Below are 19,348 nucleotides of genomic sequence, written 5' to 3' on the forward strand. Positions count from 1 at the left end.
ACTGGCTCCTTCTCTCACACCTGCTGCTTTGCAGATCCCTAGATGAGTTTTTAAGCTTGTATAAAGCTGCATATGCAGTGAGATGAACTTAATTGGCATTAGATGGGTGCCTGAAGTGGTAGGGCCATGTGTAGCACCAAGAGATGAGGGTGTGGGGGGGTGAAATTACTCTTTGGCAGAAACAAGAAGCTACATTGGCTCTACTGCTGTGAAACCTCAGTCTCCCTGGTGGCTTCCACTTATGTATGCTGAGAACTTCATGACAAGAGGGAGATGATGAGCTGCAATTTTTTATTGCCATGATGTAAAAAATCAGATAATTTTCTTACAATGCTGTATAAAATACAAAGAACTATTGCTGCATGCATTTTTTAATGTGTGCAAATCTCTTAGAGTTATGTACATTTATCTCCTTTGAAAAGAATAACTGAAACTTTTGTTTTTTGTGGATCAGCAGCATTTTGTGAATAAGAAACAGCATTTGTTTTTGTGGATAAGAAATGGCATTTGGTTGGCTTTTGTTCTCACTGTGCAGTTCATAGCAATTAGAGCTAACAAAACCTATATTAAATGCAAATAGATAGGCTTGTCAACCTTGGAGAGCCACCAATATCGGACAGACCTTGTGGCCATGTTGGTGTTCAGACAAGGTTTGAACAAGGACTACTGTTGTGGTATAATTCATCTCAGCTAATTGAAAGGCAGCTCCTCGTCAAATGTAATAAAGCTGTTATCTTTGGATTGTGGAGGGTCCAGTTTAAGATTCATTAGGAACTGTTTCATTGATTTGGCATCCTTTCTTCTCTTTCTTGCTTGGCTGGGTTTTTTTCGGCTGTTGATTAAAAAAAAAAGTTATTCTAGTGTGCTAGACTATGCCTCATAATTAGAGTACCTGTTAGCAAATCACTATTCTTTGCATAAAACCGGTACCTTGCCCACATTTTAAATTTGTGCTGCCCACTCAATCTTGACAAGAAAAGTTTGGAGGCATTTATCTTCCACCAGCAGAAACATCACTAATCGAGCCACTTGTCAGCCTCTGGGGCTCCTTTTGACAAAACAAACCCCATGGTCCTACATTCATAAGAGCACAGTGACTGGATTTTTAGTATAAATTCCCTAAATAGTTAATATACATGTTTTGTCTTTCTTTTTTAATGTGAGAGTTTACATAGTTAAGGATTACATAGTGACTCCCAATTTGTATCTAGCTTGGGTTCTTACCTAAAGAAAGCCTCTAAACCCTCAAAACTGGATCAAGTTTCTTTTTTTGGTGTGTTTCATACCTCTTGTTTGTAGAGAAACTTTTAAAATTTGTCAGGAAAGCACCATAGGACAGAAAGGGTATTTTGGAGGGTTCCATGGGAAAAGTAGATTTTTGTGTTCTTCAGAAGCACTTGGGGAGTACCAGCTCAGTTAATAGTGCTGCTGCAATAAACTACCATCAGCATTCTGGGAGTGTCTCAGAATCCAGAAGAATGGTCCTTAGGATGCTGGGGAATAGAAGACTCCCGGGGATGCCATGTGGAATGGATGCTGTGCTTGTTTCCCAAGGTAAAAAGTCAGCATGACTCAGCTACTGGTTGCACATCTAACCATAACACTTAATGGTAGCAGCCTTTTCACCTTGCTTTCATGCAGGAGGCAGCTTTCTCTTTCTGCTGTAGGACTTGTGGCCTGACCTCTTCTCTCACCTGAGTTCACATGAGCTAAGTTGGATGCAGGAAGCATCAAGAATGCAGAAAGCAGTGTGGTGGAAATAATTCACCTTACTGGGTAGATGTGAGATCCAAGGGAGCTGTGACATGCCACATCCTCGTTTTTGCTGCCTGTGCTAGTTCATTGAAAGCTTGCTCAGGTGTATATATGTCACACAATAGAATTAGTTGAATGCTCTTGCTTCATTCTACAGCAAAAATATTGGTAAGTGCTCAGCCCTTGCTGTTGATGCTGAGGAAAATAAGTAACTTTCAGTGCTAGTATTCAGTTTTTAAATTTAATAGCTATCTGCAAACTATCTGTCACAGGCTGGAATTTCAAGTGCTCAAGTTAAAGACTTGTAGAATTAATGCTGCTTGTGTAATTTCCATTCTGCATGTATGTTATGTGAGTCTTTAATTACATGGTGCTATACCACCGCTGCACAGGGTTTTAGTTTCATATATTGGAAATTATAGAAAATTTGTAGCTACTTGTGAAACAAAATTCTTGAATGGCTATCCAGATAGGACACATGAACAGATAGATTTGTTTTTAGTCTGGAGCATGATAAGTTTATTGAACAGGTTGTATAACTAAATCACAGAAATTTGGGAAAGGATGTAGTATCCAAAATCCTTTGGATATTAAATGTATTTGTGTGTACAAATAGGCTTGAAAGGAATCTGCATCATTGCTTGTTTAAACAGATTAATCTTCTCTAAATAATCTTCAGGATTTATGCTAGTCTCATGTAATGACCAAGACAGTCTTTGTCCTTATTAATACATAATTTATTTTCTAGGGTGTGGAGTTTTTTTCCTGACTTCCTTTGAAGCTCTAGAAATCGTCTACAACTAGAATAAGAAATAGGCAACATTAACTTTCTCAGGTGCCAATTTGGTGTGCTTTGTCCACATGCTCAAGCTTGGCATGGCCACTGAACTTGGGTTCAGAAAAACTTTCTGTTTTATTCCACAGGTCAAACTGACTTTTGACAAAAGGACTTTTTATGCCTGTCTATATAGGCAAGTAACCTGGTGACCTAGGAGCAAATCACTTGGGCAAAATAGTTAAGATTGAAGCCTCTCAGGTTTCCTTTATATTTGAATCAGGGGAATTTATTTTATGCCTAGATTTCCTCTCCTGCCCTTGGCTGAATAATCCCCCAATATGCAACTCAAAGCTTTCTGAACGTTGATGATAGGTGTATGCTGGATGAGTTGTCCTGGTGTAGAGCTTCTGGGTTTGTTGTCTCAGAAAGGAATCTGGTTGTCATGAACCAGAACTGCTTTTGGAACTGAACTTGCCTGTGGTAAATGCAGATTGGTAGGATTTGCTTCAGATCCCCACTGCTGCCCTGAATCAGAAAACTAACATGGATAGGGTGTCCTCCTCTGTAATGTGGGTTATAGTCCTTTTTCCTAGGATGACCCAAGCATATTTGATCTATTGCCTTCTGTTGTAGAGGTCCAATACTCTGCCAGCACACTGGCTCCTCTGTTTCTTTTTCAGCACACAGTAAAACATAACAGCACACAGTTAAAATAAGAAAGTGTTAATGAAAGACTCTAAAATCTGAAAGTTCATTATAGGAGTTGGGAGTTGTTATGAGGTCTCTGCTATGGTGCAGAAATATTATAGGTCTTTCTAGAGTGTCAGACATTTGTCTTGTCTTGGCACATTGTCACTTGTCCAGCATGTGGCTATCCACATAGGTACATGCAAACCAGAGTTAGTGAGATATGTCATACTTCTGACATATCAGTGTTAAACTGTAAATAATGACTGTTTTTTGTACCAAGTAAACATTTTTAGCAATAACTCTGGAAAGTTTTTTTTTTTAAAAAAACCCCATCGATTGTGATTTCAATAACCTTTTATCTACTGATGTTATCTTCATGTTTTGCTTTTTTTGAAGCTCACGTGGAAAATGAAGAACAGTATACACAAGCACTGGAGAAGTTTGGTGGCAACTGTGTTTGCAGGGATGACCCAGATTTGGGAACAGCGTTTTTAAAATTTTCTGTGTTTACAAAGGAATTAACTGCACTCTTCAAAAATTTGGTAAGAATTACTTAAGAAAAATGTGTTGGAATTTTAAAGACAAAGGCTGTATTTTGCAATTATAACAGCTTGAAGAAGACAATTTGTGTTTTAGCAATCACCGTTCTTTAAAAATTCTCAGCTTATGAAAATATCTCATGTCCTACGCTTTCCCCTTACAGAAGTCAAAACTCAACCCAAACAAAATAAACCACCATAGAACAAAAACACAACAAACCCCCCCTCTTCCGACACTTCTCACACCTAAAAGCTTTCCACAATAGTTATAACATGCATTATAAAACACACATCTCAATTTGCTTTAAATTGTGAAACCAGCCAAACTTGATTTACTGTGTGATCACAATGTTTTGCTTTACTTTTTCCCACTTTCCATTTATATTTGTAAAGGGAGATTTTAGTGGCCCTTGGAAGAGGGCGTTTTTGCTTCTCAGGGAAGTGAGTCAGGGAAACAAAATCAAGCAAAATGCTAAAACAACAGTAGCATCCATTGGGGACCAATGCTACAGCTGAAGCCAGTAAGTCTTAAAAGCCTCTTTTGGTGAGCCAAATGGGATGGAGCCAAATGGAAGAACGGGATTTTTAATTATAAATGGAGAATTTTCTGCCTCAATTTCACATTAATCAGAGGGTGCAAAAAGGGCAGATTCTGATTACATCCTACAAGCTAGAGCTTTCCCATATCTTAAGTACCAAATTTACTTGAATTCACAGAGCTCTTATACCAGGGGCTAGGAAGGGGAAATGACCCAGATTCCCAGGAGCATTTAAAAGATCTGTGTCTGCTGAAATCAATGGCATGAAGACACATCAAATGCTTTTGTGAGTCTAGACCAAATGTCTGTAGTTTGCAGCCAGCTGGTCATAATCACTTCTTTGGGGAATGTTTCCAGCTGATGGGATTTAGGGCAGTTCCATTCACTCTCTGATGCTGTCCTCTCTTTTTACCTAATCATGATATTGATGAATACAGCCACAAATGTATTTATCAACAATGAAATGTATTTCATATTGGTTATATTGATTTGAACTTCTCTGGATGTACAAATACCATCTGAGATTGTGTATCAGTTATCCCAAGCCTCTTATACATAGGCAGGCAGCTCCTATGGAAAGGAAAATGGAATGAGTCTTCTAATTGATACTTTCTGTTGACTAAAACCCCCTCTCTGTCATCTATTAATTGCAGTATGATGAATTCATTAGGCAAATGGATCTGGGAAATGTGATGTTTAGGTGATTCTAAAAAGCAATCTGCTAAAAGCTACACCCGCTCCCCAGAAAAATCTCTTAATGAATTGCATTTCAAGAATACTTCTAAAAGCTTGAAGGTGTTGCTTTTTTACCAAAAATCTTAAGCTATTTGTTCTCTTAAAACCAGAAACTTATCTTTGTAAAATGTTTCTGACAAGAATAACTGTCCTTCCACACTTTGGAAAGGAAAAACACCAGAATAAGTATCTATGGGAAGTTGGAATGCATGTTTTTGTTACCTGTTATCTACCTAAGTGTTTTGTGTCTTCTCCAAGGAATATTTGTACTTTTGTACTTCTGTGGTTTTTTTTTTAGTAGCATCAATGTTCTTTTGCTTCAATTCAGGTGTATAAGAAGGGGATATGTCATAAGAGAGTAGCTAAGTCTGTAGCTTTTCTCAATTTGTGGTTCTTATTTTCTCTATTTTTGAAGGAAAGAGTAATTTTGCACAGGCATGAATGTAATTTTTTTAAAATAATGCAATAACATAGGCACCTTGTCTCTTTAACACTGTCTGGTGAGGAGTAGATCTCTGTAAAGTTCTGCTCCTTCCTATTATGCCTCATATTATTGAGGTTTGAAGCTTTTTGTTTTTTCCTGACTAGCAAAGGAAACCTAATGGTCCTTAAATTTGATGTCTCAATAGGAAAATAGTTTTCACCAGAAAGAAATACATATGGAAAAAAAGATATGAACTTCATTACTCATATTTATCACTCATATTCATATTAAAAAGAAATGTAGAATAATGAAAAAATATAGCTGTGTATAGCTTTGCCTATTATAAGTTAATGCCACTAGAATAAATTTTTAGTAACTGGAATAAATTTTTAGTAACTTTGAAAATCTGTTCATAAATTCAGTGTTTTGAGGTCTAGTTTTCCGAAAGGTTAAAGTATATTGACCGTATAAAAAGTTCTGTACAGTAATTGGAAATAATTTGGGTGTATTTTGTTAAAGTCATAGCCATATGTGCATTCTCACAATGAGGTGATGTATCCAACTCTGAATGCTTTCAACATACTTACCTTAAAAATATGCCTCTCCTCTGGTGTTTCCTTGTAGCACTCCACATGTTTTGTTTGTAAATTTTTTCATCCAAAGTGTAGCCAGGGCCATGCAACCTGCTACTGTTGAAAAAACATTCTGAAAGGTACTCTTTAGATAGACCTATCCCTGGAGTTTCACAAGATGCTGAATTTCCACAGATTTTAACTGAAGTGGATGGGGAATGTGCAGGGAGGTGAGAGGACATGTTCAGACTGGAACAGATGCCAAAGCTATTAACACTGGCAAAGCTTTAGGGCTACTGTCAAGTTTTGCTTTGTCATGTATTTTACTTTGTTTCTAGAAGCTGATGTGTTCTGGCAGCTCTTGGCCTGGATGTCATTTAGAGCTGTAGCTCTGAAGTGCTTCTGCACAAAGATTTTCTTTAAACTTGTCCTTTGTAAGGTAGAGGAAAGCCATTATAAGGTTGTTCTTCTTTAATTGGAGTTTCAGGTGCTTGTTTTCCCTAATTATTTTTAAAGTTTCCCAAAAGTCTTTGAAGTTTTTATGGCCTTATTAAGGCATCGGTGTTTTAAAGTATTTCAATTACTGAAGTATTTTTGGTTTTAATCCTAAAACCTGTGTACTATTCAAGTTAAAGTTTAGATCTTGAGGTTTTTTATAAATTTGCTATGCTGCTTTTATGTGTGCACTTTCAAATAGTGCATAAAATTAAATAGAAAACCCCACCCCAACCTTTGTAGTTTTTCTTCACTTTTGAAGTGATTATAAATGCATCTTCAATAAATGAATTTATATTTACTGTGTACGAGATTCTTGTAACCACTCATTTTAGCCGTTTACCCCAGTTTGCACTGTTTGGATTGCTTGGTGATATAAACTGTGCAATTATTTTCTCTTGCCAAAGCTCTGATATCAACTTATAAATTTTCTTCAACTTCTGTGTTTTAAGAAGATTGAGCAATCAGCTTGTCTTTTTGGAAGTGAAAGGCCTGAAAATACTAGCGGCCATTTTCAGAGGTAACACTACATTTTGTGGCAAGCATAATATTGCCTGTTGTTGCCAACCTTGTTACCAATCCTAATAGACTTGGACCACCCACTAGAGTAGGAGGAGTTCCCAGGTAGGTGAGGTCTGTGTGGCACTTACTTGTAGTGTTAATTACTCTGTCTTTTTAAGTATTGTGCCAAGGGATAAAGGTGTGAGTCTTAATATGAAAAATGTTAGGGCAAGGAAAGGCTCATTACAATATGTTTGCACTTCAGATATTTTAATAGGATTTTAAATCCTATTAAATTGCTACACTGAGAAGAAATAAACTCTAGTTTTGTATCTCTGCTAACACTCCTTGAAAAGGGGTTTGATCTGTGAAGATGAAGTAGCTATTTAACAAATACCATTTTCTGTATTTGTTGTTGTTATACTTAGTCTTTTCCTTTCTTTTTCATTTATATAAATGTAAAGCTAATGAAACAGGCTGGGTTGAGAGGAGTGGATCTGATATTTCCACTCTGTGGAAGATAGCTGGGAGTAAGAGATTCTGTTTTCTATTAATAATCCTTGGACTTTTAGTTAGAAAAAATGGAAGAACAGCAGTGATATTTTTCTGACCATATGCTCTTTCTTTACTTACTTTTTTAAATTGAAGAAGAAATAAAATTTACTTAATTGTAAAAGGTAACAGCAAAACTCAAGGAATTATCTTTTCTGTATTATATAATGAACTTGAAAAATTTATGCCCAGAATTTTCTTTGTTTAGATCAGGGTTTTAAAAAACAATGTTTAATGCCTGAACCTTCACAAACATATTTTTGTTTAGAAAGACTCACTGAAAAAACTCTACAGGTATATATGTTTGAGATTGGAGTATTATATATATCCATATTGTATATGGAGCTTAATGATTTAAGTTGTGAGCTTTCTGTTTTTCACCAGTACACTTGGGGAAAACTTGGCTAACAGTGAGAGTTAAAAAATAAAGAGTACTGTTTGATTTGTGCTTGCTGAGATATAAACCAAGATGTAATAATTCCTCCTTGGCAGCATGTGTTCAGCTCCACCTGGAATCAAATCTTTTTTTTTTTTTTTTTGCCAAAGAGTATTGATCCAACTGGAGGAAATTCAGAGGACAGTAATAAAACATGATTAAGACTTCAATAGATAGGTTTATAAAGAAAGTTTAGAAGAATTTTAAATTTATGGTTTGCTTCACAGATAACTGATTGTGGAGGAGGAAAATAATAAATTGCTATAAATGGGATCTCACTCTGAAAATATTAGGTGAAGTGTCCCAGAGAAAGTGATAGAAACTTAGATCTTTCAACCTAGATTAGAAAATATGCACCCTGGAATTCACTGGCATGGAAGAAGAGCTAGAATAACCACAAGTCTCTTCCTTCCTTTGCTTTTGCAGCTCTTCATTTTATGCTTTTCAGATTTCTCATTAAATACTTCCTAATAGAGAAGTTCCCAGTTTGTAGTTTGCATATTGGTGCTAATAATGGGGCTGATTCTAAGAAGTCCATGGTGCCAAGACTTGGTATTTTATGTGAAGGCATTTTTCTAGACAGCTGTGCCAGCAGTTCCATATGCACACTTAGTGGTGCTCAGCTCCTGTACTGCTGAAGTCATTTTCCCTGTGGCATAATTGGTGGTGGGTGATGTCCCAGCTCAGTCATACCTGTGCTGCAGGGGAGAGGGGGGAGGACAGAGGAAGGGCAGCATTGTGTTCTTGTGTGCAAGGGGAAGGCACAGTGCAAAGATGAAACTTTGTGCTGCCAGTCTTTGTTACATATTTTTCTGAAGTCTTGAGGGTAAATGCTAAATCTTAAAGTTCAGACAAATATGTCTCATCTGTGGTGGATGTTCTGATTTCCACTTTCTCCCTGCTGTGTTGATTGGCCTTGTCCTACTAGCGCTCATGTCACTAGAAAAATGGTTAGAAACTGTTAAATCCAATAGCACTTGCCATAAAAAAAAAGAAAATAACTTAAACAGTGATTTATCAGCAGGAAGTACTGCCATCACCTGCACACACTCAAGCTCATTGATGGTTGAGAAGCCCACAGCCAAGTACAGTGTCTGCATCTAAAATGTAGTAATGGCAATAGGGGACATATACTGCTCAACTGCTTGAATTTTAGTTTAAACTGAAAAAGTTTTAAGTTCTGTTAAGAGAAGTATTTAACTTCTGAAGTATACTGAAAAGGGTTTTTTTCCTTTTTGCTTGGATTTAGCAAACAAATCCTACAGCAGTACTGTGGGCACCAGTATCCAAAGCTCTTATGGAAAAGAGCTTTACTTTAAAGTAATCAGGAGGGCTGGCAAACAGCAAATTTAAATGTTTAGCCATAGGCCCTTAAACCACTTGAACATCTTTCCCCTTTACAAATGCTGCCTTGCTTGTTGCCTCTACCAGCACTTCTGGCAGCTATGTGTTTTGTTTATATGTTCTCTCCCCTGCCATTTCTTCTTCTCTGAGCCTTCTCCAACTTAGGAAGTTTTAATTTTTTACCCTGTCATCTTGTTGGAAACTGTCAGAGGAAAACTGCAAGTGCCAAAGCAGCAATGTTGGAAGTGGAAATGAGGTCAACTATTTTTTTCCTTTCTTTTTTTTAAACATGTGGAATTTGCTAATGTTTCTCTGAGATGGCATGATTTCAATTTCTGTGAAGTTTTCTTGCACCTTTGTATATTTTTTAGAAGTGTTTTTTAAAACATAAAGTAGTCAAAATGTAGAGGCCATTGCATATGTTCTAGCTCCTGGTACTCTGTACACAGAGTAGGAGCTGCAGCATATCAGTGCTTCTCTGTGTGCCAAAAGTGGGTCTGTATTTTTAGATAGTTCAGCTTATGCTTCTCAAGAAAGAGGGGAAAAACATGTAAGATCTTTCATCTGTGTATTGCTTGCTGACTTATAAATATGAGGGAGTATGATTCATCTAACTAGGTTAATAATGACAAGTTCATGCATTATGTATGCTTACTTTTGTTACAAATAGAATAGGAGCATAGGGAATACAATAGACTGATAGTAATGTACAGGTGATAGCACACAGAAGGAATTAATTTGAATGGGCAAATATTCTGTAAACTTTTTTAAAGAATTTAGAGTTTTTCCTTTTTTTTTTTTTTTTTTTTTTTTTGGTGGGGGGCAGGGGAGGGGATTGGTGGTTTTTGTTTTTTTTTCTTTAGGTTGCTTTGGACTCCAGGCCTAATGGTGTGAAATTCTAGCAAATATCTATAACTATTTTGGAGTCTGATTGATGTTTACACATGAGTGTGTTTGGGATAATACTTCAGATTTTTTTTTTTTAATGACTTAAAGAAAAATCAGTTGTCTTTAGTCTGCTGTTGAGAAATGCTTTGTTCTTTATTCCTGTCTACTGAATTTGAAGAATAATTAAATGAAGACTATGAAAGTATTGATCCTTAAGTTAGACATTTGACTACATCATACTCATAAAATAGAATAACAAACTAGAAAACTTCGCATGGGATGGTATCTTGAAAGAGACCTCTTCTGTTTTCCACCTGAATAATTGTTCTGGATGTGCACTTGCAGCTTCTAGAAGTTTTGGGGTTTTTTTACATAGGTGTTGTGCAGTTTAAACCTTTACACTTACATCCTGTATCTCTGACATAAAATTGTATTACCTTTGGGGATGGTTGTGTTGATATGTGCATGTGGTAGGACTGCTGAGGACTTAGGAGGTGGATGGTCTCCAGCGCTGCCAACTAAGCATGTGTACATGTTGCTTACTCAATTTTTACAGAAAGTACTTTAAAAAACCAGCCCTAACACAGAGCTGAAATTTAACTTGTTGATTCTAAAGGGCCATGGTTGGGTCCTGCAGCTTGTTGAGGAGGAGAAAAAGTAGGGTGGAGGAGAGGAAATGTGATTTATATTAAGAGTTCGAAAGACCAGATTTTCTATATTGCTTTAGCTTTCCCATGCAGAGACAATCTGTGTAGTCTTTAAAACTGGTGAAGATCTTTGACTGGTGGCTGAAATTTCAAGCAAATGCAGTAAGGTAGTTTCTTTGAGGAGGAAAGGTAGGGACAGCTGGGCTTTGCTTGTTTGTTTTCACAACAGCTGTTCCATATGACAGTCTGTTCTAGTGAGGCCACCAAGTAACTACAGGGTGATAATATTTTGTATTTTACAATTCCGGAGAGACTGAAGCATCCATAATTGGAAATATTTTTTAATTAAAATTTAGTATTCTTTCATCTCTGGATGGGTTTTGCTAAAGGGGGCCTTGATGTCCCTGACATTATTCCTGAAGAAATAAAAGCATTTGTTCCTACATGATGCAAAATTTTTTCTGTAATTTGGACATTTGAAATCCATCTTCATATAGGGATTTCAGAGCTTCTTGAAAAAAATCACATTTTGAAAGAACAGCATAAAAAAGAGTAACTTATCCAAGGGCAACTTTCACTGAACTGCTGCAAAAGTTATTCTGTTTTTTTTTTCTCACCATGTTATTCTAAAGTATTTTGAGTTTTGCTCCTCAGAGCAACCAATTCTTCTGAATAGTTACAGTTTAAATTCTCTGCCTAGACATTGTGGTCCATACCTTGAATGTTTTCCCTGAATCATAAAGGAGTTGATATACAATCTTTTCCTAGCTACCTTAGTCCTACAATCTTTCTTTGTTCTTTTTACTTATTAAAATATTAGCATACAGATCCTTAACAAAAAACATTATTATTTTGCCACTTTCTTAATTCAAAATAATTTTTAACTTCTTGAAGTACTTATTTTCTCTTGAGTTCCTTGCATACTAGAAACGTCCTAAAATTCTTATTTTAAAGTTTGCATGAGATAAATAAAGCAGATGTATTGCTTTTAAAAAACAAATGGAAAATATTGGAATGGTGGCTCTTTTACAGGCCAGCATTCTTTGTCTTTATAACTTCTGTCAGAGTAAGATACCATGTATTGGAAGAGTTGCAGATATGCTTTATGGAATAGGTCTGAAGAGGCTGGAAAGTAAACAAGGTTAATATAAAATATGCACATGAACTCAGAACTATCAGTACTAAAAAACTGTATTATTGTTTTCATATAATTTAAATAGGAAATACAGCAATGTAAAAATTAGTGGTCTTATTTTGCAGACACTGTTGGATGAGATATAATCAGCAGTAATTCTGGAGATTTCCTGCTGGCTTGGGTTATGGTGTTTCCAGAGTGAGTTTAATTAACTCGTATTGCTTTCATCTTTGATTACTGGCTGTGCTGATAAACATCTCCATCAGGCAGGGACAGGAAAACAATATGTGAGATTTCCTTGTGAAACTTTCTGAAATGTGTGTATTAAGACAGTTTGTGTTCTCTGCCTAAATGTATTAACTGATTTGGTGTAATTTTCTTGTTACAGATTCAGAATATGAACAACATAATCACTTTTCCATTGGACAGTTTGCTGAAGGGAGACCTGAAAGGAGTAAAAGGGGTATGCATTTCCTCCTGTTTATATATAGGATTGCTGTTGGTACAGTAGGTACTTTTAGCAAGTATATTAATCTTACGTGCTGGGAGGTGTAGGATATTCAAGTATTGTATTAACTCAGTAAACAAGACTTTGGGGGCTTTGTTTGTTTTGGGGTTTTTTTTGTGAATCAAGTCATCCCTTCTGTTTGTGGATTCACATACCTCATGTTCTTGACTGTGTATACAAAACAACATTTGAGAAGCTTTAAAAGCAAGCCTGAGATACACCTTTTTCTCTGCTTATCTTCTGTAAGATTTAGATATTTACTTAATTGAGTAAAGGGTAGTACTATATTTTAAAGGATTATTAGCATTCTAGCATTTAGCATTCTAAACTTACCTTACTTAAGAAGCTACTTAAGTTACTTAAGAAACACACATTAGACTGTATGAGAATAGGATTTTTTCTTAAAGAAGCTGAAATCTATTTGTTTATTCCTCAAGGACATTTCCTATTTGAAATAACAGCAACTTAGGACTCAAATAATGATATGTTTATGATAAATTTCAGAGTCTATGGCGAGCAAACTTACTTGGCTTATGCTTTGTTTACTAGTGAGCAAACAGGAAGTGACTGGCAGCTATTGTTCTAGGACATCGAAGGAAGGAGAAATGTACATAGACTAAAAATGATTTCTGTAAATTACTGGAGGATAAATAGATTATTTAGTAAGATAGACTTATTATCTTTATAAGTTGTTTGCTTACCACATTTCACTCGTGTTCTTCTCTGTGTCAGAATAAATGCATTTATTACAATAGTTTGCCCTCTGCCTTGAGAATATAATCAAATGCTACTTCAGTTAATTTAATAATTGTCTCAATAACTAACTAACTAACATGTCAGAATTAGTTCCTAATCTGTAGTTGCAAAGTTTTTCCAGTGTCTGACAGTTAACATTTTTTTGTAGTTATCTGTTCTCTTGAACTTCATCAAAATTTCTGCTCTTGCAGTCTTAGACATCAATGAAATAAGTTTGCAAGTTGTTAAGATTATTTTATCCAAATTACCTTATTTAGAGGAAAGAAGATAAAGGAATTTGGAATATAACTAATTCAGAATTCTCACAAAATTAGTTATGCCAAGCCATAAGGTTTATACTGTTCCCATTAAGTCAGTGGAAAATTGATTTTTTTAAACTTTAGTGTGATGAATCAAGTTCTTAGCCAAGCTATACCGCAGCCTCAGGACAGGGACTTCTCTCCAGTAGAACCAGAGACAGAATGTTGAGAAAGTAGTTACTTTGATTAATTGCGTAGTGTGGTCTTGGGATAACATGTTATTATACCTTTTAAGGAGTAAAAAGGAGCTGTAAAAATCATAGTAAAAAGCATCCTAGAGATGCTTTTAAAAACATGAGTATATTAATTCTCTTTATGGGATTGGTTTTTCTATGTGCAAGATTGCTTTTGCAGAACCCTTAGGTTCAAGAAAAAGTGAAGTTCCTAATTCTAGTAGGCAATGCAAGCGGCCAAGGTGTGTCTTCATTGTTAGAGCCGCAGTATTTTTTATGTAAAAAGCTGGCTGTTATTTTTTCTCTTTTCTTGACAGGACCTGAAAAAACCCTTTGATAAAGCTTGGAAGGACTATGAAACAAAAGTGTATGTATCTTTTAAACTTTTATTTAAGCAGGAAATGTATCTGAAATCTGTAGAGATTATTACTTAATGCTGAGGCTGAATGCTCTCAGCAGGTGCAGGATGTACTAGAAGTGGATGTACACCTATCTGAGGCTTGTAAATTGTGTCTTATGTTGTGGATCCAACCCAGCTTAGCATAAGCCACTTGTTTGTAGTTACCAGATACACTGTATAAACAGCTGTAAAATAAGTTTATAAAAAATGGAATTTTATATCTAGCTAAATAAATGTAATGAGTCAACAAAGCTCAACACCTAATATCAAACGCAATTTATTCTGGTTCCTAGTAAATCTTAAGTGGTTCAGTGCCCTACATCAGGGGCAGTTGTTTCCAGGGTTTGCCAGGTCAATTGTATCAGTACAGCTGGCAGTCTCTGAAGTAGAATATTGTAGTGAATTTTATTCCGTATTACAGTATTACCTGGATTATAACTATCAGTTTTGTGTCACATGTTCAGTATCTTTATTCTTCTTAAATAATGCTGCCTTGTATTAGACCATCTCTGATGATACGGGTCCAGAAAAATCACGTATGATGACACTATTTAACATAAATAAATTGCAGATCCACAGTCAACTAGACTGGCTGAAAATCTAGCACCATTTATGTGTTTTTTAATTGCACAAAGTTATAATGATTCTCTGGTGCCCACTTAGTCTGTCTCAAGTCTTCAGAAATTATTCCTGTAGCTGAATTACCCATAAAAGCAACCAGTTAGCTAAATTTCATTATTTCTTTTGTGAATAACAATGAGAATGGTCTAGTTATTGCTTTCTAGCATCAAATTGTGAGGAAGACCTGTGTGGCTTTTGGTTTTTGAAATTGCCTAGCTATAGCTGGATTTTCATAAAAAGACATTCTGAAATACTGAGATAAACCTCTGGTCTGACACTCTAAATCCACACAAGATTGTGATGGCCCCAGTGTTTCATGTTCCTGACACCAGTGAGCATTCTCGTTTGGTGCCATACCAATAACTATTGAAGTCAATAACTATTGAAGTAATTAAGATTTCTAATCATTGCCTATGGCAGTGGTTGATCTCTGAGGACAGGCCTTAAAGAATAGTCCTATAATTTAGTCTGCTGTTGTCTAGCACTTCTTGATTGCTGGATCTGAAAGCTTGTTTACTTGTGTGTGACTATTCATATTGACATCCCACAAAGTTTATGTGCAGAATTTAAAATAAATATGTGCACTGCTGGGACATATAGCAAGAGCAATGTTACTACTGGACCAAGACCTCTATTGATTTTAGGATTTCTGATCTAATACTCACTAGGATGAGTGTGTTGAAGTGATGTAAAGATTTGTACTTGATCATCAATTTGCTCAGAGCTGGCATTTCAGAGTCAGATATACCAGAAATATTATCAGTTGTTATTTAATTGAATTGAGTACTTGAGAATGTATAGAAAATGTATTTGTATATTTGGGAATTTTCATTTGAGGTTATGGACATGTTGAAAATGTTGTTTTGTGTGCTATGTCATTCAGGACCTGAAATGATACTGACGATGTGTTTTCTGTCTGTGGGATTGAATCCACTGCTGCTTGTATGATTAGATTTTTTTCTTTTTCTTTCAACTGGCAATCCTTTAGAAAACCTGTTTTATGTCTTTGCTTTTAAGTAAGACACTTGGGTTTTGATTTGAAACGGGTTTCCTTTTTCCACCTGCAGTTATCTACTTTGTGCAAGATTTTGTAACAAATGAAGCAGGCCTCCTTGACAATGCTCATTTCTAAGCCATTTTTGTGTCAGATTATTCAACATGCAAAATTTGAAGGTAGTACATATTCATCAGGAAGTTCTTTCAGATCCATGAACCATTTTTTTGACATTTCTAAGTGGTGGGCTGGTACAATTACTGGTGCTCTATTTTTTTGAAGTGGTCAGATGAAAGCTCCACATCAATATTTTGAAGCTTTAAGCTCTTAGTCCAGCCTGTTGGACTCCTTGACTTTGATCAAGACCAAAAGATCATCCGCTTGAGGCTCAGGATAGGGAGCCTGGGAATTCTGTGTACAAGAAAATTATTTAAAGCAATGGGCTGCTCCTTTTCTGCCTTGCTAGTAGGCTGTTCTACAACAGCAGAAATTACTTTTCCTGGCATAAGGTTGGCAGTCAGGGACTATTGTTTTTCGGTGCAAACTGTGCCAAGGAGCAGACAAGTTTTCCATGTTTTGTTGAGTTAAATTGAGTCTCAGAACTTCTGTGAGACCCTTGCCCCTGCAGTAGGACTATGGGATTTGTCAGACCCCTGGTGTGTAAGATCAGTTCCCAGCTAAATTGAGATGTTATGAGCTGCCATTAGGGAGCATTTGTCTTTAAGAAAACAGAGATGAGAACTTTAATGATGTGATCCAGCCAGAAGTTTAATTATGTGATCAGACCTAGCCAGCATGGGTTTAGGAAGGGTAGGTTGTGTTTGACCAACCTGGTCTCGTTTTATGACCAGGTGACCCACCTGGTGGATGTGGGAAAGGTAGTGGATGTTGTCTATCTGAACTTCAGCAAGGCCTTTGACGCTGTCTGCCACAGCACACTCTTGGAAAAGCTGGCAGCCCACAGCTTGGACAGGAACACTCCTTGCTGGGTTAAGAACTGGCTGGATGGCCAGGCCCAGACCCAGAGAGTGGTGGTGAACAGTACTGCATCCAGCTGGGGATCAGTCACCAGTGGTGTTCCTCAGGGGTCTGTGCTGGGACCAGTTCTGTTCAATATTGTTATTGATAACATGGATGAGAGTATTGAGTATTAGTAAATTTGCAGACAACACTAAGCTGAGAGGGTGTGTCGGTCTGTTGGAAGGTAGGAGGGCTCTGCAGAGAGACCTGGAATGGTTGGAAGGATGGGCAGAGTCCAATAAGATGACGTTTAATAAGTCCAAGTGCCAAGTCCTGCATTTTGGCCACAATAACCCCCTGCAACGTTACAGGCTGGGGTCGATGTGCCCAGGCAGAAAGGGACCTGGGGTACTGGTTGACAGCCGGCTGAACATGAGCCAGCAGTGTGCCCTGGTGGCCAAGGCCAACGGCATCCTGGCCTGTATCAGGAATGGTGTGGCCAGCAGGAGCAGGGAGGTCATTCTTTCCCTGTACTTGGCACTGGTGAGGCCACACCTTGAGTCCTGTGTCCAGTTCTGGGCCTCTCAGTTTGGGACTTTGAGACGCTTGAGCACGTCCAGAGGAGGCAACAAGGCTGGTGAGGGGCTTGGAATACAAGCCCTGTGAGGAATGACTGATGGAGCTGGGGTTGCTCAGCCTGGAGAAAAGGAGACTCAGGAGTGACCTTATCACGCTCTACAACTCCCTGAAAGGTGGCTGTAGTCACGTGGGGGTTGGTCTCTTTCTCCAGACAGCAACTGACAGAACCAGAGGACACAGTCTTAAGCTGCCCCAAGGGAAATATAGGTTGGATATTAGGAAAAAGTTTTTTACAGAGTGATAAAAGTACTGGGGAGGTGGTGGAGTCACCATCCCTGGATGTGTTTAAAAAAGAGTGGATATGGCACTCAGTGCCATGGTTTTGTTGAGGTGTTAGGGCATGGGTTGGACTCGATGATCTTGAAGGTCTCTTCCAACTTAGTGATTCTGTGATTTTCAATTTAGGATGATAATATTAATTTAAGCTTGAATCTGTTCAGGTCATCTTTTTTCTCTTACTAATTTTTGGACATAGGAAAACAGTGAGGTTTTTCTGGGTTGCTATTACACATGCTACTGAGGTTTCTTAAGAAAATAGCTCTCTTCATTCTGTGGCTGTCCCAAATGGATCTAAACTTCCATATAGCTGTGTATTTTGGTCATCTGTAGCAGTGGGTGGATGCAGAGTCACCTCAAGAATTCTTAATTGTGAATTTTGGAGGTTTTGTCGTGGCATCTTCATGCTCTCTGCTTTAAAAAAATGGACAAAGGAACCGAGAGAGGAGGAAACCTCAGTCTCATTTACAGCTTGTGTTGCCAGAGTGGAATGGTGAATGTAGGTGCCAATAGCCAGAGGTTTGCTCAGTCTTCTTCAATCTGTTACTTTTGATAACTCCTTGTTTGAATTGTGCCTAAAACCAGCTCTAGGTGTGTACTTAGTGAGCTGTCTTTTCCAGTGATATTTTTTCAAATACATGAACAATTGTTTTTTAAATTCTTCCTGTTTTTTTTCTTTCTTTCTTTTATTTTTCTCTTTGGGTTAACAAACTATTCAAGACTGCTAGGCTGCTCTTTTTCTGTGCATGCCTCTGTGTCATATGCTTAACATCATATTGTTCATCTGCATTTCCTAATCACAAGTACAGACCTGTGAAACTACATGCCAGCTAATAAGTGGTATTTTTGTAATCTGTTGGGAAGTGACAGTTTTCATATTGATTGCTGTCTTTATAAGGAAAATTTTTAAGCTTGTCACACTATCTCATCTCTTACTCGCACCTTTGCAATGACCTCTTGGGTGCAAATATACCCACGTGTGACCTATTTGAAAAGAAAAAGTTAATTTTAAAATGCCATCTGCTTTGTTTTATTCCCATAACATTCTTTGAGCTACTGTTTCAACCTCTGTATGTAATTAAATACATTTTAAAATTCCTGTGTATCTAGTTCTTGTTTGGGAGAGAGATGTTAAGATCCATTCTGATGCTCTTGGATCACCATTCATCGTTGTTGATTACTATGCACCTCCTTTGCCCTGTAGCCACCTAACTTCTCAGACTATTTTCCTCGGGATTGCCTTAGCTGAAGTAACTGAGGGCAGCTGGATCCCTATTTCTCTGTACCCTGGGGCTGTTCTTGAGTAAGGTAGTATGAGGAGTAAGTAACCTATAGCTTCATGCAAACTTACCTCAGTCAAAAACAGGGACTATCCTGAGGTGACATTAATGAATAATTTATCTTTTTCTCACCATCAGTCATTAACATGACTCAGTTGAAGCTGTAAAGATTTTTAAATGTTTTAAAGTTGTAAAGCAGTGCTTTTCTCATGGGACCTCAGTTACAGTTGTTTCCCACATAAGAGCTGGGAGATGCTGCCAGCCACCGCAGCAGCGTGGCAGGACTGGTCGGTGTCCTTTGGGAGAGCTGTTTCAGACTGGGCTCTTTTTTTACGAGGCAGTGGCTTCCCCTGTGTACTTAAACACTAATGGCAGGCGTGCCCGGGGACCATATGGGGAAGGAGTACACATG

At 37.3% G+C, this 19,348-nt stretch overlaps 1 protein-coding gene across 4 annotated transcripts in view; it reads left to right on the forward strand.

The window, feature by feature from the left end:
* The window catches only part of ASAP2 (ArfGAP with SH3 domain, ankyrin repeat and PH domain 2), an 84,970-nt gene that overhangs the window by 18,110 nt on the left and 47,512 nt on the right, over nucleotides 1-19,348 (forward strand). For all 4 annotated transcript variants that reach the window (XM_088162389.1, XM_014894997.2, XM_014894998.2 and 1 more), the window contains exons 3-5: nucleotides 3,620-3,765; nucleotides 12,419-12,493; nucleotides 14,084-14,133. In XM_088162389.1, coding sequence (XP_088018515.1) covers nucleotides 3,620-3,765; nucleotides 12,419-12,493; nucleotides 14,084-14,133 — 271 coding nt within the window. The remainder of the gene's footprint in view (nucleotides 1-3,619; nucleotides 3,766-12,418; nucleotides 12,494-14,083; nucleotides 14,134-19,348) is intronic.

The sequence above is a fragment of the Sturnus vulgaris genome, chromosome 3, assembly GCF_052056855.1.
Source record: "Sturnus vulgaris isolate bStuVul1 chromosome 3, bStuVul1.hap1, whole genome shotgun sequence".
Lineage (NCBI taxonomy): Eukaryota > Metazoa > Chordata > Aves > Passeriformes > Sturnidae > Sturnus > Sturnus vulgaris.